The following is a 26,306-nucleotide window of genomic DNA, read 5'->3' as shown; positions in this document are numbered from 1 at the left end:
ATTCAGCTAAAATCTATTCAAATCTATCATCATCAGTACGGGACGCGTTAAAAACGCTGCTGCTGCTGTGTTCCATGGGTCTGAGAAGCATGTGATGAGCTCCATCAATCAGAGCTAGATAGATGGGGGCCCAAGTGTACTGACCCCCTGAGACCCCCCCCACCCTTAATCCGGCCCTGCCTGCAGCAATGGAAAGTCATGCCCCAGGATCAGTGGATAAGGTGGTCTGGAGCTCACCGCCGCTTCCTTGTATGGTCAGAGGTAAGTATACACGTGGGCACTCCTCCACATCGCCATGGATACACAACCCCCTGACAGGAGGCAAGACCTTGTCAGCTCCTGGAGGAACCACGTTGGCAGTGACAATGGTGAGCTCACTGCCGGTGTCCACCAGGGCCCAGATCTCCCGGCCTTCCATTTGTACCAGCACCTGGCACAGGGAGGTCTCTGCTTGGGATACCCCTGCAGCCGCCATGCTGACCAACGAGTTCTGGGCTCCGGTATTGGCACGTATCCTGACCTGGCTTTATTCAGCTTTCCCAGCATCAGGTGCTGCTCAATCACCACTGCCAGCTCCTCCATTGTCTGGGGGCCCGCCTGAAGGGCCCACTGCTGCACCGAGCGGTCTAACACCCTCATAGCATGGTCCAGTGCGACTCTCTCCACAATCGTCACTGCGGAGCATTTATCTGGCTGTAACCAGGCCCCTGCCAGCCCGGCTAGTTTGGCCACTTGAATCCTGCGAGGCTCTGAGCCCTCCAGCCGCCAGTCATGGAATCCTTGCGCCTTGCTGGAGTCTGTCACTCCCATCCTGTCCAGTATGGCCTTCTTTAGGCTAGTATAGGAGCGTGCCTCAGCCACAGTCATATCCACATACGCTCGCTGTTAGACCATTCCTCCCCAGGCCATCCCAACCGCGTGGCCGTGCGCTCCAACGCGCAGAACAATGCCTCTATATCATTATCTGGGGGGAGCTACGGTAGCCTCTCCTGCTTATGCCCACCTTCTTCTCAGCCAGAAAGTGAGAACCATCACCATGGTGACAAAAATAAACAAAATGCAAAACCTGATGATCGCCATATAACTCAACAAGACAATGTAGTTAATAGTGTACACTGTGGCAGTGCCAATATATACACAATATCTAAAGTCCAGGATGCAAATAAATCCACCCAAATAAATGTATAATAAATTACTGACAACATCCATGTAAACTCCACACAGATCATAGGCAGCATGTAATGGAGAGGTGCTCAGCTCCACCGGCTGTACTGCACGACCTCTATCACCCCCCTCTTGTGTGGATGGATGCAGCGGATCACCTGGATGGATATTTATATACAGTATATACAATGTACAGCATCAGAGCGCTGAGAGCAGGAGGAGCTGCAGTACCGGCAGCCGCCAGGAGGGGGCGCAGTGATACCAGAGCAGCGGCAGGCGGAGTGGGCGGGGGGCAGACAGCGCCGTGCTGCCGCCGCCGCCGCTGCCGGGAGTCGCGCACCTCTTCCCCCGGGACCGGCCACAGCAGTCAGTACCTTCCGCCATGGGGGTCCTCGGCCCGTGACAGGGAGCCAGAGCCCAGCGCAGCAGCAACAGGATGGCGGCTTCCAAGGAGCGGCTGTACGAGCTGTGGCTGCTGTACTTCACCAAGGTGAGCTGCACCTGTATACACACACCTGGGGGCCACACGTGTATACACACAGACACCTGGGGGCCACACAGGTATACACACTCACCTGGGTGCTCTCACCTGTATACACATACCTGGGGGCCACACGTGTATACACACTCACCTGGGTACCCTCACCTGTATACACACACCTGGGGGCCATTCGTGTATACACACTCACCTGGGTGCTCTCACCTGTATGCACACACCTGGGGGCCACACTCACCTGTGTGCTCTAACCTGTATACACATACCTGGGGGGCCACACATGTGTATACACACGCACCTGGGTGCTCAAACCTGTATACACACACCTGGGGGCCACACATGTGTATACACATTCACCCGGGTGCTCAAACCTGTATACACACACCTGGGGGCCATTTGTGTATACACACTCACCTGGGTGCTCTCACCTGTATACACATACCTGGGGGCCACACGTGTATACACACTCACCTGTGTGCTCTCACCTGTATAGACATACCTGGGGGGCCACACGTGTATACACTCTCACCTGTATACACACACACACCTTGGGGCACACTTGTGTATACACTCACCTGGGTGCTCTCACCTGTATACATATACCTGGGGGCCACACATGTGTATGCACACTCACCTGGGTGTTCTCACCTGTACACACATTTACCTGAGGGCCACACATGTTTATTCACACTCACCTGGATGCTCTCACTGGTATACATATACCTGGGGGCCACACATGTGTATACACATACCTGGGGGCACACGTGTGTGTGTGTGTGTGTATAGACACTCACCTGGATGCCCTCACCTGTATACACACACCTGGGGGCCACATATGTGTATATACACTCACCTGTATACACATACCTGGGGGCAACATATGTGTATACACACTCACCTGGGTGCCCTCACCTGTATACACCTACCTGGGGGGCACACATGTGTATACACATTCACCTGGGTGCTCCCACCTGTATACACATACCTGGGGGCCATACATGTGTATACACACTCACCTGGGTACCCTCACCTGTATACACACACCTGGGGGCCATTCGTGTATACACACTCACCTGGGTGCTCTCACCTGTATGCACACACCTGGGGGCCACACTCACCTGTGTGCTCTAACCTGTATACACATACCTGGGGGGCCACACATGTGTATACACACGCACCTGGGTGCTCAAACCTGTATACACACACCTGGGGGCCACACATGTGTATACACATTCACCCGGGTGTTCAAACCTGTATACACACACCTGGGGGCCATTTGTGTATACACACTCACCTGGGTGCTCTCACCTGTATACACATACCTGGGGGCCACACGTGTATACACACTCACCTGTGTGCTCTCACCTGTATAGACATACCTGGGGGGCCACACGTGTATACACTCTCACCTGTATACACACACACACCTTGGGGCACACTTGTGTATACACTCACCTGGGTGCTCTCACCTGTATACATATACCTGGGGGCCACACATGTGTATGCACACTCACCTGGGTGTTCTCACCTGTACACACATTTACCTGAGGGCCACACATGTTTATTCACACTCACCTGGATGCTCTCACTGGTATACATATACCTGGGGGCCACACATGTGTATACACATACCTGGGGGCACACGTGTGTGTGTGTGTGTGTGTGTATAGACACTCACCTGGATGCCCTCACCTGTATACACACACCTGGGGGCCACATATGTGTATATACACTCACCTGTATACACATACCTGGGGGCAACATATGTGTATACACACTCACCTGGGTGCCCTCACCTGTATACACCTACCTGGGGGGCACACATGTGTATACACATTCACCTGGGTGCTCCCACCTGTATACACATACCTGGGGGCCATACATGTGTATACACACTCACCTGGGTGCTCTTACCTGTATACACATACCTGGGGGCCATACATGTGTATACGCCCTCACCTGTATACACACACCTGAGGGCACACTTGTGGGTATAGACACTCACCTGGGTGCCCTCACCTGTATACACACACCTGGGGGCACACTTGTGTATACACACTCACCTGGGTGCCCTCACCTGTATACACACACACACCTGGGGGCACACTTGTGTATACACACTCACCTGGGTGCCCTCACCTGTATACACATACCTGGGGGCCACATATGTGTATACACACTCACCTGGGTGCCCTCACCTGTATACACCTACCTGGGGGGCACACATGTGTATACACCTGTGTGCTCTCACCTGTATAAGCACACCTGGGGGCCACACGTGTATACACACTCACCTGTGTACACACGTCCTGTATAACTGACATAAGGGGATGTATTTGGCATGCGGACACCTGGCAGAACTGGAACATGCTCTCTTTCACCCGTACTCCCCAGCAGCATTGTTACACACCTCGCGTGGTCATTCATAATGGTTTTCTGGTGGTCTGTGATCCCAGCTGCGGCCACGTAGGGTCTGCCCGGGTGCTGCGTGACAGGTGTGGGGTGCTGGGTATGGGCCAGGCTGGCCAGGTGATGGGTGACGGATGTGGGCTGCTGGGTGACTGGTGTGGGCTGCCCGGCTGCTGGGTGACAGGTGTGGGGTGCTGGGTATGTCACAGGGTGAGTGTCGTCTTATTGTCACTGCTGACATCCTGCTGATTTTGGTGCCATTGTTGTAGCTGTGCAGAGCTGCAGATTGGCGGGTAGGAAGCTGATGAGTTTCCTCATACCCACAGAGCGTGCTGGGACAGGCGGATATCATGGTGACTCTCACAGAAGCTATAAGGCCTCATTCAGCCATGTGTATATATATTACCAGCACAGGCTGTCAGTATTACTGATGGGCTCCCAGAATCCTCTGCTTTCCATACACACTCTCCCCCGGCTCCCAGAATCCTCTGCTTTCCATACACGCTCTCCCTGTGCCCCAGCTCCCAGAATCCTCTGCTTTCCATACACGCTGTCCCCAGGCCACGGCTTCCAGAATCCTCTGTTTTCCATACACGCTGTCCCCAGGCCACGGCTCCCAGAATCCTCTGCTTTCCATACACGCTCTCCCCAGGCCACGGCTCCCAGAATCCTCTGCTTTCCATACACGCTCTCCCTGTGCCCCAGCTCCCAGAATCCTCTGCTTTCCATACACGCTGTCCCCAGGCCACGGCTCCCAGAATCCTCTGTTTTCCATACACGCTGTCCCCAGGCCACGGCTCCCAGAATCCTCTGCTTTCCATACACGCTCTCCCCAGGCCCCGGCTCCCAGAATCCTCTGCTTTCCATACACGCTCTCCCCCGGCTCCCAGAATCCTCTGCTTTCCATACACGCTCTCCCTGTGCCCCAGCTCCCAGAATCCTCTGCTTTCCATACACGCTGTCCCCAGGCCACGGCTTCCAGAATCCTCTGCTTTCCATACACGCTCTCCCAAGGCCCCGGCTCCCACAATCCTCTGCTTTCCATACACGCTCTCCCAAGGCCCCGGCTCCCAGAATCCTCTGCTTTCCATACACGCTCTCCCAAGGCCCCGGCTCCCACAATCCTCTGCTTTCCATACACGCTCTCCCAAGGCCCCGGCTCCCACAATCCTCTGCTTTCCATACACGCTCTCCCAAGGCCCCGGCTCCCAGAATCCTCTGCTTTCCATACACGCTGTCCCCAGGCCACGGCTCCCAGAATCCTCTGCTTTCCATACACGCTCTCCCCAGGCCCCGGCTCCCAGAATCCTCTGCTTTCCATACACGCTCTCCCCAGGCCCCGGCTCCCAGAATCCTCTGCTTTCCATACACGCGCTCCCCAGGCCCCGGCTCCCAGAATCCTCTGCTTTCCATACACGCTCTCCCAAGGCCCCGGCTCCCAGAATCCTCTGCTTTCCATACACGCTCTCCCAAGGCCCCGGCTCCCAGAATCCTCTGCTTTCCATACACGCTCTCCACAGTCCCCGGATCCCAGAATCCTCTGCTTTCCATACACGCTCTCCCCAGGCCACGGCTCCCAGAATCCTCTGCTTTCCATACACGCTCTCCCCAGGCCACGGCTCCCACAATCCTCTGCTTTCCATACACGCTCTCCCCAGGCCACGGCTCCCACAATCCTCTGCTTTCCATACACGCTGTCCCCAGGCCACGGCTCCCACAATCCTCTGCTTTCCATACACGCTCTCCCCAGGCCACGGCTCCCAGAATCCTCTGCTTTTAGCGTGTTCCAGTGTTCATATAACATAGGTGAGGCACATGTACTTGGCGTGCACCTCTCTACAGGTGGATGTTAGTGTGCTCCTGGGGTGCATATAAGGTAATATGGGAATAATTTGGGGTCCACATGAAACTCATGTCAACCTTTTCATGCGTCAACCATTTCCATGTCGACCTTGTGACTATGTTGACACTGTGTGTTGATATGTTGACTGTCTACCATTTAGTCTGCAGCCGCCTGATGCTGTGGTCACACCGGGACGGGCACTATCATGCCTCGCACCAGCCATGCCCATGCAGGGAACATGGCGCGTCCCTAAGGAGCTGCTGCAGCTCTGACTGTCACCCTGCGGCTGGGGAGTTATTGTACCTGTGGGGTCATCGGGGCCCCTTACAGGCTCGCCACAGGTTCTACTCTCCCTCTATGGGGGTTGTGGAGTAGCTCCTGTAACCCGGCCGGCACCCAACTGTAGGAACCCCACTCATCTCTTGTCACTATCACTGATGGTACAGGACAGCAGGCGCTGGTAGTGTTACAGGACGGTGCGGCAGGCGCTGGTAGTGTTGCAGGACGGTGCGGTAGGTGCCGGCAGTGTTGCAGGACGGTGCGGCAGGTGCCGGCAGTGTTGCAGGACGGTGCGGCAGGCGCTGGTAGTGTTACAGGATGGTGCGGAAGTCGCTGGTAGTGTTGCAGGATGGTGCGGAAGTCGCTGGTAGTGTTACAAGATGGTGCGGCAGGTGCCGGCAGTGTTGCAGGATGGTGCGGAAGTCGCTGGTGGTGTTACAGGATGGTGTGGCAGGTGCCGGCAGTGTTGCAGGTTGGTGTGGCAGGTGCCGGCAGTGTTGCAGGATGGTGCGGCAGGTGCCGGCAGTGTTGCAGGATGGTGCGGCAGGCGCCGGCAGTGTTGCAGGATGGTGCGGCAGGTGCCGGCAGTGTTGCAGGTTGGTGCGGCAGGTGCCGGCAGTGTTGCAGGATGGTGCGGCAGGTGCCGGCAGTGTTGCAGGATGGTGCGGCAGGTGCCGGCAGTGTTGCAGGATGGTGTGGCAGTGTTGCAGGACGGTGCGGCAGGTGCCGGCAGCGTTGCAGGACGGTGCGGCAGGTGCCGGCAGTGTTGCAGGACGGTGCGGCAGGTGCCGGCAGCGTTGCAGGACGGTGCGGCAGGTGCCGGCAGTGTTGCAGGACGGTGCGGCAGGTGCCGGCAGTGTTACTGGGAAGGACTTGCAGGCCCTGGATTGTTCTTCCAGTGACGACATAACTCAAACAAAGTCTGTGTATACAGTGGAAGCCATCTGGAGCCGCAGTGAGCACCAGGTGTCAGCCAGAGCTTACAGCCCTGTACAGCAGGTGTCTATGGAATAGCCATGGTCTGGCTGACAGGGTGCACTGGGACTTGTAGTTCTGCCATGCTTCCTCTGCTCTGGTTATCTCTGCCCCCCCCCCAGTACACAGCTCTCAGATGGAGCAGGGTTTATTGCAGACACCGTGCTGAGAATCCAGACTCATTCACTGCTATAGTGATCCTAGAACTGTCACGAGAGCATTGGGCTGCAATAGAGTGCACTCCATCTGTACACGGTGCACTTCTGCCACCGGTAGTGTATAGATAAGCCGCAGCTCATCAATGTCATCATTTGTCCCCTGTGTGGGTCCTGTGAGTACCTCACCTGCCCCTCTGTCCCAGGAACTCTGCTGTGTGGTGTTTTGTGCTGAGATTGGAGCTTTCTGCCCCTATACAGGATCCTTCCGTCTGCTGATAACCACCCTGTGACTTCTGCTGACCTGGCATGCGGGTCCTCCGTCTATGTACACCCAATGCCATGGGAGCTGCAAATTATTACACCCCTCGCTTCCTCCTGACCCCGACGTGCTCACCTCTATCTGCAGATCAGAGCAGCATCAGCATTTAAGATGCTTTTCACAGTCCGATCCTTTTACTGCTTTCTGATTGTGCTTGTCGCCCAGTACAGCAATATATAGCTAATGAGTTTATTCACAGCAGCACAGAGTCTATCAGGAGATGAGTGATGTGTCCATACCTCCCAACATGACCCTCTCCAGGAGGGACACAATGCTCTGCTTCTGGACTTTCCTCTTAATGTATGATTACCCTGATCTGTGTTAAACAGGTTAATTGAGAAGAAAGGTGTCAGCACAGGTGATGGTAATCATACATATAAGAGGGAAGTGCAGGAGCAGAGCATTGTGTCCTCCTGGAGAGGGGCATGCTGGGAGGTATGTGTGTCAGGAGGGGCAGGGCTGCATGTGACAGGGGCAGTGACAGGATGTGAGGAGGGAAATGGAGGCAGCAGGAAGCCACAGACTGAGAGTTATATAGTGGGAGGAGCAGGGTCCACAGCAGCACAGAGTATATCAGGAGATGAGGGATGTGTCAGTGAGGACAGGGCTGCATGTGACAGGGGCAGTGACATGATGTGAGGAGGGGAATGGAGGCAGCAGGAAGCCACAGACTGAGGGTTATATAGTGGGAGGAGCAGGGTGCCCAGCAGCACAGAGTATATCAGGAGATGAGTGATGTGTCAGTGAGGACAGGGCTGCATGTGACAGGGGCAGTGACGTGAGGAGGGGAATGGGGGCAGCAGGAAGCCACAGACTGACAGTTATATAGTGGGAGGAGCAGGGTCCCCAGCAGCGCAGAGTATATCAGGAGATGAGTGATGTGTCAGTGAGGACAGGGCTGCATGTGACAGGGGCAGTGACATGATGTGAGGAGGGGAATGGAGGCAGCAGGAAGCCACAGACTGACAGTTATATAGTGGGAGGAGCAGGATACCCCAGCAGCACAGAGTATATCAGGAGATGAGTGATGTGTCAGTGAGGACAGCGCTGCATATGATAGGGACAGTGACATGATGTGAGGAGGGGAATGGGGGAAGCAGGAAGCCACAGACTGAGAGTTATATAGTGGGAGGAGCAGGGTCCCCAGCAGCACAGAGTATATCAGGAGATGAATGATGTGTCAGTGAGGACAGGGCTGCATGTGACAGGGGCAGTGACATGATGTGAGGAGGGGAATGGAGGCAGCAGGAAGCCACAGACTGACAGTTATATAGTGGGAGGAGCAGGGTCCCCAGCAGCGTAATGTGATTTTGTTAACATATCACATACCTCCCAACTGTCACGAGTACAGCGGGACAGTCCCGATTTTCGGGTCCTGTCCCGCTGTCCAACCCGCGGCAGGCATTGTCCCGCTGCGGGGGGTGGCAGTTGGGAGACCCCCCAATCTATTCTCGTATGAAAATGAGGTCACGGCTAATTAGCATAACCCACGCCCTTATTTGCATACGCCCCTCCCCCTTTTAGGGGGGGCGCGCAAGTGTCCCTATTTCTTCAACAGAGAAGTTGGGAGGTATGATGTCACATGTTGAGATTTTTTTATAACCTGACAAATAGTGAATATATATTTATATATGCCCTAAAAAATTTATTTTTACAAAGACAGAGTTAGTTAATTAGCTAAGTTAATTAACCACGGTGACCTAGCTCCCGGGATAAGGTATTTAGTTACTGCTGGCATTAGGCCTGTGCCTGGTCATGAGGGTGCACAGATTTCCACCAGTGTTGTCCTGTGGTGCAGACACAAATCGGTGATAACTTGTGGTTTTGGGACCAGGTGCAGGCTGCTGGCAGTGGTGCACTATGGGTAACTGAGCGTTAGCAGTGGACTTAGAGGAAAATGATTGGAAATATTTGTTGTATGGCAGCTATATTGCTGCTAATTGGACCCCCCTGAAAAAACTTTTTTAATCTTGACCAAATGAAATGAGTGTAAATCTTCCTCGCTGCCAGTACATACAGGTGCACGGTAATATAAGCACCTGTGTCTGTGGTTTACTAGGCCGTAGTCCTGTGCATGTTGTGATATTGTAGCTGAGTGAATGGCACAGGTGGAATGCCGGTCTCCCCTCGCCCCGGGCCATCCCAACCAGACAGATGTGCTGTGGCATGTAGGGTCATGTCTGGAATGAAGGGCTGGCAGGAAATGTGAGGTTGGAGCGTAACACATGGCTTCATAAATAACTACAGATTACTGCGAGTTACCTGCCGCTGTAATGACCTGCGGACCTCAGCAGTCAGGGCACAAGTTTAATCTGAATGTTTATAATTATTTGAGGTTCTCAGCATTCCTGGCATAACCTCGCAGTAGGAAAACCCAGGCAGGGCGAAGCTGCGGACAGTAAGTCACATTCCGGTCAGCAAGACGGAGGTAACATCTGATATAGTATATTGTGTAGTATAGTCTTACTGGTCGGCGGGGACCAACCAGAAGGACACCGTTATATGGCGCTCGGAACCCTCCATGTTCCGGTGAGTAATTACCCAGAATCCTTCTCTCCTCTGATACTCACATATTTGCGTTGATTGGCTGAATCGTTAACCGTCCTTGCTATATGAAGGGTCCTGCATTTGGGTTTCTCTTTTGTAGAGTGTAAGCTCTTATGATCAAGTCGTTAACCTGTCACCATAAGTTAATTTCGTTATCTTCATACGATGTGAGGGAATGTATTGAATACAGAGGAGGCACTGAGGTAGTGAGGTTAGTATTGTTACCTCAGCGCCTTGGCTTAGATGCCCAGCTTGTGCCATCTGTGTGCGTATACTATATACTCTCTCTGTGTTACAGTTGGTAGGCTGCTGTCATTGTTTATGTGGCCCTGGTGCATGTGACACTGGGCTGTTAGATTGTAAGCTCTGCAGGGCCTTGTACTGATGACAATGGATGTACAGAGAGGTATTGCTGTATACATGAGGGGTTACAGTGACAATGATTAGACCTGATGAAGCACAGGGTGCCGCTGGCCGGCAGTGGTCGGTGCCGGGCTCCATGTAGTGATTCCTGTGTGTGAGTGTGTTGGGCTGTATCACCTCTCCTCAGACAGGTACAGACATGCTGCTGCTTGTGCAGCGCTCTCCCGGGACGTCACACCTGTACACATGGCTGGCAGGCATGTCACATTACACGTGGATTCACCAGAGGAATGTCCTGCAAGGATGAGGGGAAACCTGGAGGCTTCACACTGCTCCTCCCTGCAGCCCAACCAGAATATACACTACATGAGGAATGGCGGTGCGGTATATACACTACATGAGGAATGGCGGTGCGGTATATACACTACATGAGGAATGGCGGTGCGGTATATACACTACATGAGGAATGGCGGCGCGGTATATACACTACATGAGGAATGGCGGCGCGGTATATACACTACATGAGGAATGGCGGCGCGGTATATACACTACATGAGGAATGGCGGTGCGGTATATACACTACATGAGGAATGGCGGTGCGGTATATACACTACATGAGGAATGGCGGCGCGGTGCGGTATATACACTACATGTGGAATGGCAGCACGGTGCGGTATATACACTACATGTGGAATGGCAGCACGGTGCGGTATATACACTACATGAGGAATGGCGGCGCGGTATATACACTACATGAGGAATGGCAGCGCGGTATATACACTACATGAGTAATGGCGGTGCGGTATATACACTACATGTGGAGTAGCAGCGCGGTATATACACTACATGAGGAATGGCAGCACGGTGCTGTATATACACTACATGAGGAATGGCAGCACGGTGCGGTATATACACTACATGAGGAATGGCAGCACGGTATATACACTACATGAGGAATGGCAGCGCGGTATATACACTACATGAGGAATGGCAGCGCGGTATATACACTACATGAGGAATGGCGGTGCGGTATATACACTACATGAGGAATGGCGGTGCGGTATATACACTACATGAGGAATGGCGGCGCGGTATATACACTACATGAGGAATGGCAGCGCGGTATATACACTACATGAGTAATGGCGGTGCGGTATATACACTACATGTGGAGTAGCAGCGCGGTATATACACTACATGAGGAATGGCGGTGTGGTATATACACTACATGAGGAATGGCAGCACGGTGCGGTATATACACTACATGAGGAATAGCAGCGCGGTATATACACTACATGTGGAATGGCAGCACGGTGCGGTATATACACTACATGAGGAATGGCAGCACGGTGCGGTATATACACTACATGAGGAATGGCAGCGCGGTATATACACTACATGAGGAATGGCAGCGCGGTATATACACTACATGAGGAATGGCGGTGCGGTATATACACTACATGTGGAATGGCAGCGCGGTATATACACTACATGAGGAATGGCGGTGCGGTATATACACTACATGAGGAATGGCAGCGCGGTATATACACTACATGAGGAATGGCAGCGCGGTATATACACTACATGAGGAATGGCGGTGCGGTATATACACTACATGAGGAATGGCGGTGCGGTATATACACTACATGAGGAATGGCGGTGCGGTATATACACTACATGAGGAATGGCGGCGCGGTATATACACTACATGAGGAATGGCAGCGCGGTATATACACTACATGAGTAATGGCGGTGCGGTATATACACTACATGTGGAGTAGCAGCGCGGTATATACACTACATGAGGAATGGCAGCACGGTGCGGTATATACACTACATGAGGAATGGCAGCACGGTGCGGTATATACACTACATGTGGAATAGCAGCGCGGTATATACACTACATGAGGAATGGCAGTGCGGTGCGGTATATACACTACATGTGGAATAGCGGTGCGGTATATACCATACATGTGGAATAGCGTTATAATACTCTACGCTTCCCCTACATACGGCCACGGATGTGGTACCACATGAGAGCGCTGAGACTAATAGTGAGTGGCAGAATGTTGCTGTCTCGCTGCTGGCTCACATTGCAGTATTTCCTGATCTGTCTATGTGGTGTATGACACACGTGTTACTTTATACAGCCACAAGCACAATGGCTGGAGACAATGACACACAACGTCACTTCTGTGTGCACAATCCACTGCAAACAGGGTGGGGAGCGTTCTATTACCGCTGTACTGGCACACTCACAAGCAGTGGCCAAGTGCCCATGGCACTGGGGCACATGTCTGTGCTGACGGGCATGGGTGCCCTGTCACCAGAACATTGGGATGACGCCCGTCCTAGAGAGGACATTTATGGCTACCGTCACTGTCTTTAGACATCCATACAGTCCTACTCCGGTCCCCGTACAGGTCGGGTGATAAATCTACCACATGTCTGTCTGGCTTCAGTCACCCACGGGGTAATGCTGCAGCACTGGCACCCGCACAGGTCACCGGCCCCTTGGCGCACACGTCACCGGCCACAAGAGGCTCGCAGTGTTTTCCTGCATTTTATCCAAGCGCCTTTCCGTGACGGTAAACTGATCCGCAGAGCAGTAATGAGCTGGTTAATTATTTAGGGTGATTCTCATGTGTCTGGGAGTGTTCCCGTCCCTCCATGTTCAGGATCCCAGCGTGTCGCACAGGATATTTGGGTGCTATTGCGATAACCCTTTTGTGATGGCTGCTGAGTGACAGAAATTGGGGCGATACTTTGTACAGTAATGAGGGGTTCTCTCTGTGACCCTGCTCAGTGAGGGGGGCTTATTACCATAGCTCTACATCACATCCAAAATCTGTGTGTGTTCCAGCGGAGCAGCGCCAAGTCCCTAATAGATCACACCTTGATCCTTTAGCAGCAAATATCTTCATTGAACTCACATTGATCAGTAAAATGAATTCACCTTTTGCTTTTTGCTATTTTGTGGTTTGTAACTTTATGGATGATTTGGGGACAGACCAAAGACCATTGTCTGTGTCACTGGGAAAATAAAGTGTTTCACCTGTAAGTGGCGCAAAATGTGACTTAATCTGAGCTCAGTACAAATTTCTTCACAAATGTACAAATGGGCGAATCCATGTGCACTGCAGGTGGGGCAGATTTAACAGGTGCAGAGAGAGTTACATTGGGGTGGGGTGTGTTTAAACTGAAATCTAAATTGCAGTGTAAAAATAATGCAGCCAGTATTTACCCTGCACAGAAACGAAATACCGTATTTTTCGGTCCATAAGACCCAAAAAGTGGGGGGGAAAGTGTGTGCGTCTTATGGAGCGAATACATGGGTTAACCTAGCAAAGGGTCATGTGACTACCCCCCCCCCCCCCACACAGTTTTTTTACCCGAATGTCGACACAGTCGACATGGTCACAGTTGGAAGTCAACCGCAGCCCCTCGCTTCGCTAGCGATGATTCGGGCACACTATTTTATTCTCCCACCACGCCCTAGTGGATTGTAGGGCATGAAATACCGCCTGTCGGCACATGTCGGCTCAAAAAAACAGTGAAAGAAACCATGTCGACCTAACGCATTTGTCGACCTTCATCCATGTCGACCTAGAACCCTGTCGACCTTGCTGCCTGTCAACCCAATGGTGTCGACCTAATGACTGTCGACCTAAGTGTGGTAGATAATACGATCCACACCCCTCCACAGTCCCATCCGGGCAGGAACTCGGCTCTAGCACCGCCCGCCGGCCAGCTATCCTGTTCCCTCCCGGCTAACACTTAGCTCCCCCCCTCCCCCGTATAGGCACCGTTCACTGGCTCCGCCTGTGGCAGCGTCTCACCGTCTCCCAATAGAGGGACGTACTAAAAGGGTCTCTACCCCAGCACTCCCAGACGCCTCATCCTCTGTCGGCGCTCTCCGGGTTCTCCCGCTCTCCCTGCCTCAGACACGGTGTCCCCGCTCTCCCTGCCTCAGACACGGTGTCCCCGCTCTCCCTGCCTCAGACACGGTGTCCCCGCTCTCCCTGCCTCAGACACGGTGTCCCCGCTCTCCCTGCCTCAGACACGGTGTCCCCGCTCTCCCTGCCTCAGACACGGTGTCCCCGCTCTCCCTGCCTCAGACACGGTGTCCCCGCTCTCCCTGCCTCAGACACGGTGTCCCCGCTCTCCCTGCCTCAGACACGGTGTCCCCGCTCTCCCTGCCTCAGACACGGTGTCCCCGCTCTCCCTGCCTCAGACACGGTGTCCCCGCTCTCCCTGCCTCAGACACGGTGTCCCCGCTCTCCCTGCCTCAGACACGGTGTCCCCGCTCTCCCTGCCTCAGACACGGTGTCCCCGCTCTCCCTGCCTCAGACACGGTGTCCCCGCTCTCCCTGCCTCAGACACGGTGTCCCCGCTCTCCCTGCCTCAGACACGGTGTCCCCGCTCTCCCTGCCTCAGACACGGTGTCCCCGCTCTCCCTGCCTCAGACACGGTGTCCCCGCTCTCCCTGCCTCAGACACGGTGTCCCCGCTCTCCCTGCCTCAGACACGGTGTCCCCGCTCTCCCTGCCTCAGACACGGTGTCCCCGCTCTCCCTGCCTCAGACACGGTGTCCCCGCTCTCCCTGCCTCAGACACGGTGTCCCCGCTCTCCCTGCCTCAGACACGGTGTCCCCGCTCTCCCTGCCTCAGACACGGTGTCCCCGCTCTCCCTGCCTCAGACACGGTGTCCCCGCTCTCCCTGCCTCAGACACGGTGTCCCCGCTCTCCTTTCACCGCATCACACAGAGCATGACTGCGGTGCTATGTATATAAGGAGTTGGGGGGGTAGTCACATGATGCTGGGCAGAGAGCAGACCCGGTGCTAGGTTAACCCATGTATTCGCTCCATAAGATGCACACACTCCCCCCCCCCCCCTAACCTTTTTTGGGAGAAAAAGTGCATCCTATGGTCCGAAAAATACGGTATTTAGTTTCTGTGCAGGGTAAATACTGGCAGCATTATTTTTACACTGCCATTTAGATTTCAGTTTAAACACACCCCACCCAAATGTAACTCTCTCTGCACCTGTTAAACCTGCCCCACCTGCAGTGCACATGGTATTGCCCATTTTGAGAACAAATGTGTACTGCGATCAGATCTGAATAAGGGCCAAAGTCACATTTTACAGGTGAAAAACGTATTTTCCCAATGACAGAGGCACCGCTTCCTGTGGCCAGGAGACTGCCTGAGGTGCTGTACGGGTCTGGTGCAGGTGGTGTCCCCAGTGGGCAGTGTCACCGCTTCCTGTGGCCAGGAGACTGCCTGAGGTGCTGTACGGGTCTGGTGCAGGTGGTGCCCCCAGTGGGCAGTGTCACCGCTTTCTGTGGCCAGGAGACTGCCTGAGGTGCTGTACGGGTCTGGTGCAGGTGGTGCCCCCAGTGGGCAGTGTCACCGCTTCCTGTGGCCAGGAGACTGCCTGAGGTGCTGTACGGGTCTGGTGCAGGTGGTGTCCCCAGTGGGCAGTGTCACCGCTTTCTGTGGCCAGGAGACTGCCTGAGGTTCTGTACGGGTCTGGTGCCGGTGGTGTCCCCAGTGGGCAGTGTCACCGCTTCATGTGGCCAGGAGACTGCCTGAGGTGCTGTACGGGTCTGGTGCAGGTGGTGTCCCCAGTGGGCAGTGTCACCGCTTCCTGTGGCCAGGAGACTGCCTGAGGTGCTGTACGGGTCTCGTGCAGGTGGTGTCCCCAGTGGGCAGTGTCACCGCATCCTGGGGACAGGAGACTGCCTGAGGTGCTGTACGGGTCTGGTGCCGGTGGTGTCCCCAGTGGGCAGTGTCACCGCTTCCTGTGGCCAGGAGACTGCCTGAGGTGCTGTACGGGTCTGGTGCAGGTGGTGCCCCCAGTGGGCAGTGTCGCCGCTTTCCATCCAATAAAAAAACTCCTGGGGAGCTGTTGGGGGAGTTCAAGGGAAGTCGTATGCAGTAAATCGCGGGTGCTAAATTGGGTCAGATATCAAAAACATGAGATTCGGCCCGATTTTCACCGGATTTCTCGTCCCTATCCGTTGGAATCGGGTGAAAACAGGACAAATTGTACTAGTGTAGATTTGGCAGCATCTTTCCTAGGTCCCAGCTAGTTACCCGTGGAAAGGGAATCCTATACTCGGCTGATGGGGCATGGTCACTGTTTATATAGGATTGTCTTTATGCTGATTTAAATGGATTTGTTTCTTTTGTTATGGGCGATGTAATGTAGCACAGCTGATGCGCCAGCGCTGTGTGCCGAGCGATGTAATGTAGCACAGCTGATGCGCCAGCGCTGTGTGCCGAGCGATGTAATGTAGCACAGCTGATGCGCCAGCGCTGTGTGCCGAGCGATGTAATGTAGCACAGCTGATGCGCCAGCGCTGTGTGCCGGGCGATGTAATGTAGCGCAACTGATGCGCCGGCGTTGTGTGCCGGGCGATGTAATGCAGCGCAGCTGATGTGCCGGCGTTGTGTGCCGGGCGATGTAATGCAGAACAGCTGATGCGCCGGCGCTGTGTACCGGGCGATGTAATGTAGCACAGCTGATGCGCCGGCGTTGTGTGCCGGGCGATGTAATGCAGCGCAGCTGATGTGCCGGCGTTGTGTGCCGGGCGATGTAATGCAGAACAGCTGATGCGCCGGCGCTGTGTACCGGGCGATGTAATGTAGCACAGCTGATGCGCCGGCGTTGTGTGCCGGGCGATGTAATGTAGCACAGCTGATGCGCCGACGTTGTGTGCCGGGCGATGTAATGTAGCGCAGCTGATGCGCCGGCGTTGTGTGCCGGGCGATGTAATGCAGCGCAGCTGATGCGCCGGCGTTGTGTGCCGGGCGATGTAATGCAGCGCAGCTGATGCGCCGACGTTGTGTGCCGGGCGATGTAATGCAGAACAGCTGATGCGCCGACGTTGTGTGCCGGGCGATGTAATGCAGAACAGCTGATGCGCCGGCGTTGTGTGCCGGGCGATGTAATGCAGCGCAGCTGATGCGCCGGCGTTGTGTGCAGGGCGATCTATCGTGGCCAGTAGTCTCTGTTGACTAGATTTATACGATCTAGCCTGGCCACAGCGACCCGCGGGACTGTGCATCGCCTTCGCTATGGGGCATACACACGGAGCGATTTGTGCCTCATTTCTAAGCGATGTAGTCAGATGATAAAAACGTGTGTATTCTGCCCTTTACAGCTAGTGACAGATCTCTGAGTTCTCTTGCATGCCGCTGGGAGACTACAAGCCCCAGCATGCCCTTAGTCAGAGGACTCTTCCTCCTCTTTAGTGGCAATGTATCTGCAAGTCCCGGCCAGAGGGATGCTGTACCTCTATACCTGCTATGAAACTACAAGTCCCAGTATAACCCACAAGGCAGAGTACTGGCTGAGAGCAGGTACCAGACCCGGCCCTCAGGTGTGGGCTGCGTACCTGTGATTACACCGAGCCGAGGCCTTCGCTGCACAATCTGCTCAGCTCGGACTATTAACATAATAAGTGGAGTAAAGTTCATCCGGAGCCGTCCAGCGAGGCCTAAACTCTCCTACCTGTCCTGTACACATCCGGCCAGGCTGCTGTACTGTTATCTGTAAGGCGCCACAGAGCTCAACAGCGCCAGCCAGTGGTGGAAACAGGGACATGCCACTATACAGAATAGGTAGTCACAGCAGAGGGAGCTAACAGTCTAATTGGGAGAGGGCACATTGGTGACTGGAGCTGCATCTAGCTGGCACTGTGAGAGCCAATGTGACTGGCAAGGTTTCATTTATTTCACTTCAATATTTTTAACGAAAATGTCATGTGTTTAAATGATTGAATAATATGAAAAGTCACACCACTGATCTAATTATTAACTTATTAGTTGCCCTTAAGTTTTATTTATGAACATCTGATGCCATAAACTCCCTGTATCAGTGTGACAGACATCACATCAGTGCTCTCCACTGCTCTATCCACAATATAACTATTTCCTCTCCTGATATACTCTGTGCTGTTGGAGACTCTGCTCCTCCCACTATATAACTCTGTCTGTGGCTTCCTGCTGCCTCCATTCCTCTCCTCACATCATGTCACTGCCCCTGTCACATGCAGCCCTGTCCTCACTGACACATCCCTCATCTCCTGATATACTCTGTGCTGCTGGGGACCCTGCTCCTCCCACTATATAACTCCCAGTCTGTGGCTTCCTGCTGCCCCCATTCCCCTCCTCACATCATGTCACTGCCCCTGTCACATGCAGCCCTGTCCTCACTGACACATCACTCATCTCCTGATATACTCTGTGCTGCTGGGGACCCTGCTCCTCCCACTATATAACTCTCAGTCTGTGGCTTCCTGCTGCCCCCATTCCCCTCCTCACATCATGTCACTGCCCCTGTCACATGCAGCCCTGTACTCACTGACACATCACTCATCTCCTGATATACTCTGTGCTGCTGGGGACCCTGCTCCTCTCACTATATAACTCTCAGTCTGTGGCTTCCTGCTGCCTCTATTCCCCTCCTCACATCATGTCACTGCTCCTGTCATATGCAGCCCTGCCCTCACTGACACATCCCTCATCTCCTGATATACTCTGTGCTGCTGGGGACCCTGCTCCTCCCACTATATAACTCTCAGTCTGTGGCTTCCTGCTGCCACCATTCCCCTCCTCACATCATGTCACTGTCCCTGTCACATGCAGCCATGTCCTCACTGACACATCACTCATCTCCTGATATACTCTGTGCTGCTGGGAACCCTGCTCCTCCCACTATATAACTCTCAGTCTGTGGCATCCTGCTGCCCCCATTCCCCTCCTCACATCATGTCACTGCCCCTGTCACATGCAGCCCTGTCTTCACTGACACATCACTCATCTCCTGATATACTCTGTGCTGCTGGGGACCCTGCTCCTCCCACTATATAACTCTCAGTTTGTAGCTTCCTGCTGCCTCCATTCCCCTCCTCACAGCATGTCCCTGTCACATGCTGCCCTGTCCTCACTGACACATCACTCATCTCCTGATATACTCTGTGCTGCTGGGAACCCTGCTCCTCCCACTATATAACTCTGTCTGTGGCTTCCTGCTGCCCCCATTCCCCTCCTCACATCATGTCACTGCCCCTGTCACATGCAGCCCTGTCCTCACTGACACATCACTCATCTCCTGATATACTCTGTGCTGCTGGGGACCCTGCTCCTCCCACTATATAACCCTCAGTCTGTGGCTCCCTGCGGCCCCCATTCCCCTCCTCACATCATGTCACTGCCCCTGTCACATGCAGCCCTGTCCTCACTGACACATCACTCATCTCCTGATATACTCTGTGCTGCTGGGGACCCTGCTCCTCCCACTATATAACCCTCAGTCTGTGGCTTCCTGCTGCCTCCATTCCCCTCCTCACATCATGTCACTGTCCCTGTCACATGCAGCCATGTCCTCACTGACACATCACTCATCTCCTGATATACTCTGTGCTGCTGGGGACCCTGCTCCTCCCACTATATAACTCTCAGTCTGTGGCATCCTGCTGCCCCCATTCCCCTCCTCACATCACGTCACTGCCCCTGTCACATGCAGCCCTGATCTCACTGACACATCACTCATCTCCTGATATACTCTGTGCTGCTGGGAACCCTGCTCCTCCCACTATATAACTCTGTCTGTGGCTTCCTGCTGCCCCCATTCCCCTCCTCACATCATGTCACTGCCCCTGTCACATGCAGCCCTGTCCTCACTGACACATCCCTCATCTCCTGATGTACTCTGTGCTGCTGGGAACCCTGCTCCTCCCACTATATAACTGTCAGTCTGTGGCTTCCTGCTGCCTCCATTCCCCTCCTCACATCATGTCACTGCCCCTGTCACATGCAGCTCTGTCCTCACTCACACATCCCTCATCTCCTGATATACTCTGTGCTGCTGGGGACCCTGCTCCTCCCACTATATAACTCTCAGTCTGTGGCTTCCTGCTGCCCCCATTCCCCTCCTAACATCATGTCACTGCCCCTGTCACATGCAGCCCTGTCCTCACTGGGGGGGGGGGGGGGGGGGGGAAGAGAGAGAGCGTCTGGCCACGGGTCCTCCCGCAAAACTGATTAATTTATTGGGGGGGGGGGGGGGGCCCAGGGTCCCCACCAAGACTTTGTAGCCACGGAGGGGGCAGACCTGTGCCGCCCTGTGCACCCCCATTATCATCATCCCAGCAGTAGCCATGAGCCCCGGGAGCAGCCCTGGTGCGCTGCCTGCTGTAATAGCAGCATCCCAGCCGCACACATGCCCGGAGCCGCGGCCGCGTTACCATGTTGCTGATACAAGACGTCCGGCCGGGTGTAGCTGCAGGAGGCGTTAGTAGTGCGGGAGGAGCAGGAGCCTCGCTTCCTATCACCGCACCCTGCGGGCTGTACACAGGGACATGCGGGAGGGCGGCCGCAGCGCATCGCCGGCTGCAGGACACGACGCCGCTGGCACTGACCGTTGGCAGCGATGACTGAGGAGGGCGCCTGGCGCAGGGTGGTGTTGACTGAGGAGGGCGCCTGGCGCAGGGTGGTGTATCGGTGGGATGGGGCGCGTCCCGTTCCTACAGTGTATGTTATATCAGTGGCGGGGTCCCTGCAGCGTATGGGAACTAGTAGCTGCAGGGACCCCGCCACTGATATAACATACAGTGTAGGGACCCCCTGCCCCCAGCGCGATTATTCGCCTCCCTGCGCTGCCCAGGGGGGTGGGGGGGGTAGGAATCCCGTTTCAGATCCGTTTTGTCACCCAAAAAAAACGGGTCTAAAACGGGTAGGACCCTGCTTTTTTGGAAATGGTAAAATCATTTTGCCCCTTTCAGACCGCACATATTACCGTTTCAAAATACCGTTTTTTTTGTGCGGTTTTGTGAGTGGTATTCGGGATACAGACTGTGTTACTGGGTAATGCTTCCTGCTGGATGTAGATGGAATATTTCCCAGTCACCTCCTGTGAGCAGATCTGAATGTTCTCTCCCGGGTGTAGAGATAACGGGCCGGACTGGTAGAGGTAGAGCATAGTGTGGTATGCGGAGCATGACGTGCCTGGTGCCAGGAGGGCAGTGCCCACCGATCCACTCTGCCACACACTGGACATAGTTGAGTCTGTTCCAGTAAAAGACATTCTTTAGATTCCAAACATTCAACCTTTTGGCCTTTGTGTTCTAGCACTACATGCCCCAGCATGACCATATCAGCCAAATGCTGGGACTTGTAGTCATACAGCCGCTGGACATCGACTTCTGTTTTAGAAACGTATATACTGTATAATGAGAAATATTCCTGCCCTGTCCTGTATGTGAAAGGCAAGAAATGTGCGATTCCTGTGCAAATAGTCACCAATTAATATCGGATGTACTAATACAATGACAACAATAGTTATTTCTATACAAATAATAATAGCAGTAAATAATGAATAAGGGGGTGCGTCCTAATACCTGTATTACACACATGCAGCATAGACGTCTGGTTCAGGTGCAGGGAGATCCAGTATGTTACACTCCCAATTGTATTCTTGTGTGATGGTAAACAAGATGGAGGCTCTCTGTGCCAAACAGCGGGACAGTGACAATTCCCACCTTAATTTAATGGTACCGCGCTGGATGCCTGTGCTCTCCAAGTCTCCATCGCTGGCTGCCGGCACACTTTGTCCCTGCGCTCCAGCTGTGCAGGGAGATAGATTGCTCCGTAATCTACGCGTTTCGCCTGCGGTTCATGCTTCCTCAGGATACACAGAGTACTGTATCATTCAGTGGAGTGGAATCTCCCTCCACCTGAATGATGTATCAGGCAGTGGGGACGTGGGGTAGTTGCCTGTATCAACCCATTAGCTTATACTGCTAATTTTATAGCATGTACATTTATTTATTTCCAGTTGCTTATATAGCGCAGCAGATTCTGTTACAGTGTCTTATATAGCGCAGCAGATTCCGTTACAGTGACTTATATAGCGCAGCAGATTCCGTTACAGTGACTTATATAGCGCAGCAGATTCCGTTACAGCGTCTGATATAGCGCAGCAGATTCCGTTACAGTGTCTTATATAGCGCAGCAGATTCCGTTACAGCATCTTATATAGCGCAGCAGATTCCGTTACAGCGTCTGATATAGCGCAGCAGATTCCGTTACAGCATCTTATATAGCGCAGCAGATTCCGTTACAGCGTCTTATATAGCGCAGCAGATTCCGTTACAGTGTCTTATATAGCGCAGCAGATTCCGTTACAGTTTCTTATATAGCGCAGCAGATTCCGTTACAGTGACTTATATAGCGCAGCAGATTCCGTTACAGTAACTTATATAGCGCAGCAGATTCCGTTACAGTGACTTATATAGCGCAGCAGATTCCGTTACAGTGTCTTATATAGCGCAGCAGATTCCGTTACAGCGTCTTATATAGCGCAGCAGATTCCGTTACAGTGTCTTATATAGCGCAGCAGATTCCGTTACAGTGTCTTATATAGCGCAGCAGATTCCATTACAGTGTCTTATATAGTGCAGCAGATTCCGTTACAGTGTCTTATATAGCGCAGCAGATTCCGTTACAGCGTCTTATATAGCGCAGCAGATTCCGTTACAGTGTCTTATATAGCGCAGCAGATTCCGTTACAGTGTATTATATAGCGCAGCAGATTCCGTTACAGCGTCTTATATAGCGCAGCAGATTCCGTTACAGTTTCTTATATAGCTCAGCAGATTCCGTTACAGTGTCTTATATAGCGCAGCAGATTCCGTTACAGTGTCTTATATAGCGCAGCATATTCCGTTACAGCGTCTTGTATAGCGCAGCAGATTCCGTTACAGTGTCTTATATAGCGCAGCAGATTCCGTTACAGTGTCTTATATAGTGCAGCAGATTCCGTTAGTGTCTTATATAGCACAGCAGATTCCGTTACAGCGTCTTATATAGCGCAGCAGATTCCGTTACAGCGTCTTATATAGCGCAGCAGATTCCGTTACAGTGTCTTATATAGTGCAGCAGATTCCGTTAGTGTCTTATATAGCGCAGCAGATTCCGTTACAGTGTCTTATATAGCGCAGCAGATTCCGTTACAGCGTGTTATATAGCGCAGCAGATTCCGTTACAGTGTCTTATATAGTGCAGCAGATTCCGTTAGTGTCTTATATAGCACAGCAGATTCCGTTACAGCGTCTTATATAGCGCAGCAGATTCCGTTACAGCGTCTTATATAGCGCAGCAGATTCCGTTACAGTGTCTTATATAGTGCAGCAGATTCCGTTAGTGTCTTATATAGCGCAGCAGATTCCGTTACAGTGTCTAATATAGCGCAGCAGATTCCGTTACAGCGTCTTATATAGCGCAGCAGATTCCGTTACAGTGTCTTATATAGTGCAGCAGATTCCGTTAGTGTCTTATATAGCGCAGCAGATTCCGTTACAGCGTCTTATATAGCGCAGCAAATTCCGTTACAGCGTCTTATATAGCGCAGCAGATTCCGTTACAGTGTCTTATATAGCGCAGCAGATTCCTTTACAGCGTCTTATATAGCGCAGCAGATTCCGTTACAGTGTCTTATATAGCGCAGCAGATTCCGTTAGTGTCTTATATAGTCTTTTTGTGATAAAGCGATATATGCTGGTGCAGTATGGTTACTAGCTTTATAAGCGAGTAGAAGTGTTTTATATTGAATACGGTAAGATACAGACAACCAATGGAGGGACTGGCAGAGCGGATCAGCAGACGATGAGCGTCTTGCAAGGAAGATCAGCCGAGCAGCAGCATTTAGTATGGATTGTAGTGGTGAGAGTCAGTTCTTGGGAAGACCAGTTAGGAGACTATTGCAGTAATCAATTCAGGATATAGGTAATGCGTGCATTATAATATATATAATATATATATGGGATATAATGAGTGCATGGATAAGAGATTTGGTAGTGTCTTGTGTGAGATAGGGTCGTATTTTGGATATGCTTTTTAGATGCATGTAACATGATTTGGAGACAGATTGAATGTGGGGAAGAAAGGACAGTTCCCCTAGGCAATGAGCTTGTGGGGTAGGGTAGATTGTCGAGTTGTCAACAGCGATGGAGATGTCAGGATGGTAACTGTTCTTAGTTGGTGGGAACATAAGTAATTCTACATGATAAATGCTACGTGGAAGCTGATAGGTTGCTATTGGCAACTTCTGCACTACTTCCACCACTTGATACATCTCCCCCCTGCGTATTCTCTGTAGGACGCTGTGAGCAGAGCACTTGGTGCTGGGAGAAGTCTCTTGTACGTTCCTTTGTTATTGCAGGTTCCTAGCTGGCAAGGAAATGGCCATTTCCTATGACAACATGTCGCTGGTGCTAGAGATCCGCCCGGATCAGGATTCCCGCGCCTGGAATCACGGCTCCACCAGTCAGAACAGTAACGTTTAACGCCACACATCAAACAGAACCGCGCTGGTCTGTACAGGTGGATTTTTGTTTAGGGCAGGTGCCTGCGCTCAGTTCACTGTGGTGGAGATGTCCACTCTCCGAGGTAAAGCACAGAAGGGTTAATTCCACTGTGCGCTCTCCTATTGTGATGTAACATAGATGGAAATGGAAATATGTAATGGTAAAAGGTCATTTACTGTAAGTGAAACAATACACAGTGCTGTGACGATATATCAAAATATATACAGTGCCTAAAAACCTATGTGTGTACTGGTGTAACCGTGTATGTAGAGTATCCAGGTAACTGCAATATAGGTTGAAGCAATGTCATGCAATAATGGGGAGAGTGGGGAAGAGGGTGTATTGGTAGTCCAGTACAGTGGGGGGTGGTGAAAGGATCAGCTGGATGTTGCAGGGGGCTGGCGTCCCTACCCTCCTGCAGTGCACCACCGCTGTGATACCTTTAAGCTGGTGAGCGCTTAACTAGCGCTATTGTCCTGAATCCAACGGCTTCCTCCTTAGTTTATGCAATCCTATCAGGATATAAAAATCCCCTGGTGAACTCATCGGTAAATGTACCTACCTTACACAGCTGCAACTATATGGAAAATGCACCAGTTCTTGTGACCTAAATGGTCCCTTCCATCACTTTACATCATCTTGGCGGTAATTATAGGAGCGGATCCTAATTTATTCAACATTATCAGTGGCCTTTTGAGGGCAACATACTGTATATATATTTTTATTATATATTTTTTGTTATTGTATATGTACCATTAAATGGTTTAGCGCTACTTTTTCTTCTCTCCTAATCTCTGCACCTGTCCAGTGATTGGGTGCTTCTTCAGGCCGACAGCAGGGTGCGTACTCTCAGATTTCCAGACGCCATGACTCCCTGAGGGCAGATCGAGCATTACGTGGTCTTTTCTTGTGACGTTCTAAGAGGTTTGGTGCATTTTCTGCAGAAGCCTCAAACCACCGTTAATGTATGAATTGGGTGTATTTACCATCCGTGTTCTACGTAACGCTGTATTTATCATACGTGTGAAATCCCTGCTCCTGTGTGTCTGCACCAGTACACATTGAATTTTTGCCATAGCAGCAATCTCCCTCTCTCCCTCATTAGTCTAACAATCTCCCTCATGTCACCTAGCCCACATTACACTTACACCATAGTTACCTCCCCTCCCCTCCTGCATTCTGCAGGAGACTCCCTGACATAGCGGCAATCTCCCTCTCCCTCATTAGTCTAGCAATCTCCCTCATGTCACCTAGCTTACATTACACAGTTACACCATAGTTACCTCCCCTCCTGCATTCTGCAGGAGACTCCCTGACATAGCAGCAATCTCCCTCTCTCCCTCATTAGTCTAACAATCTCCCTCATGTCACCTAGCCCA

At 52.6% G+C, this 26,306-nt stretch overlaps 1 protein-coding gene across 1 annotated transcript in view; it reads left to right on the top strand.

Moving 5' to 3' along the window:
- The first annotated feature begins 1,455 nt into the window (after positions 1-1,455).
- Positions 1,456-26,306, top strand: part of NBEAL2 (neurobeachin like 2) — a 176,051-nt gene continuing 151,200 nt past the window's right edge. The window contains 1 exon segment of the mRNA XM_083186544.1: positions 1,456-1,654. Coding sequence (XP_083042670.1) covers positions 1,601-1,654 — 54 coding nt within the window. The 5' untranslated portion in view covers positions 1,456-1,600.

The sequence above is a fragment of the Crinia signifera genome, chromosome 5, assembly GCF_055691185.1.
Source record: "Crinia signifera chromosome 5, ASM5569118v1, whole genome shotgun sequence".
NCBI classification, from domain to species: Eukaryota; Metazoa; Chordata; class Amphibia; order Anura; family Myobatrachidae; genus Crinia; species Crinia signifera.
The sequence above is the reverse complement of the archived record's forward strand: the minus strand, read 5'-3'. Positions and strand labels throughout refer to the sequence as shown.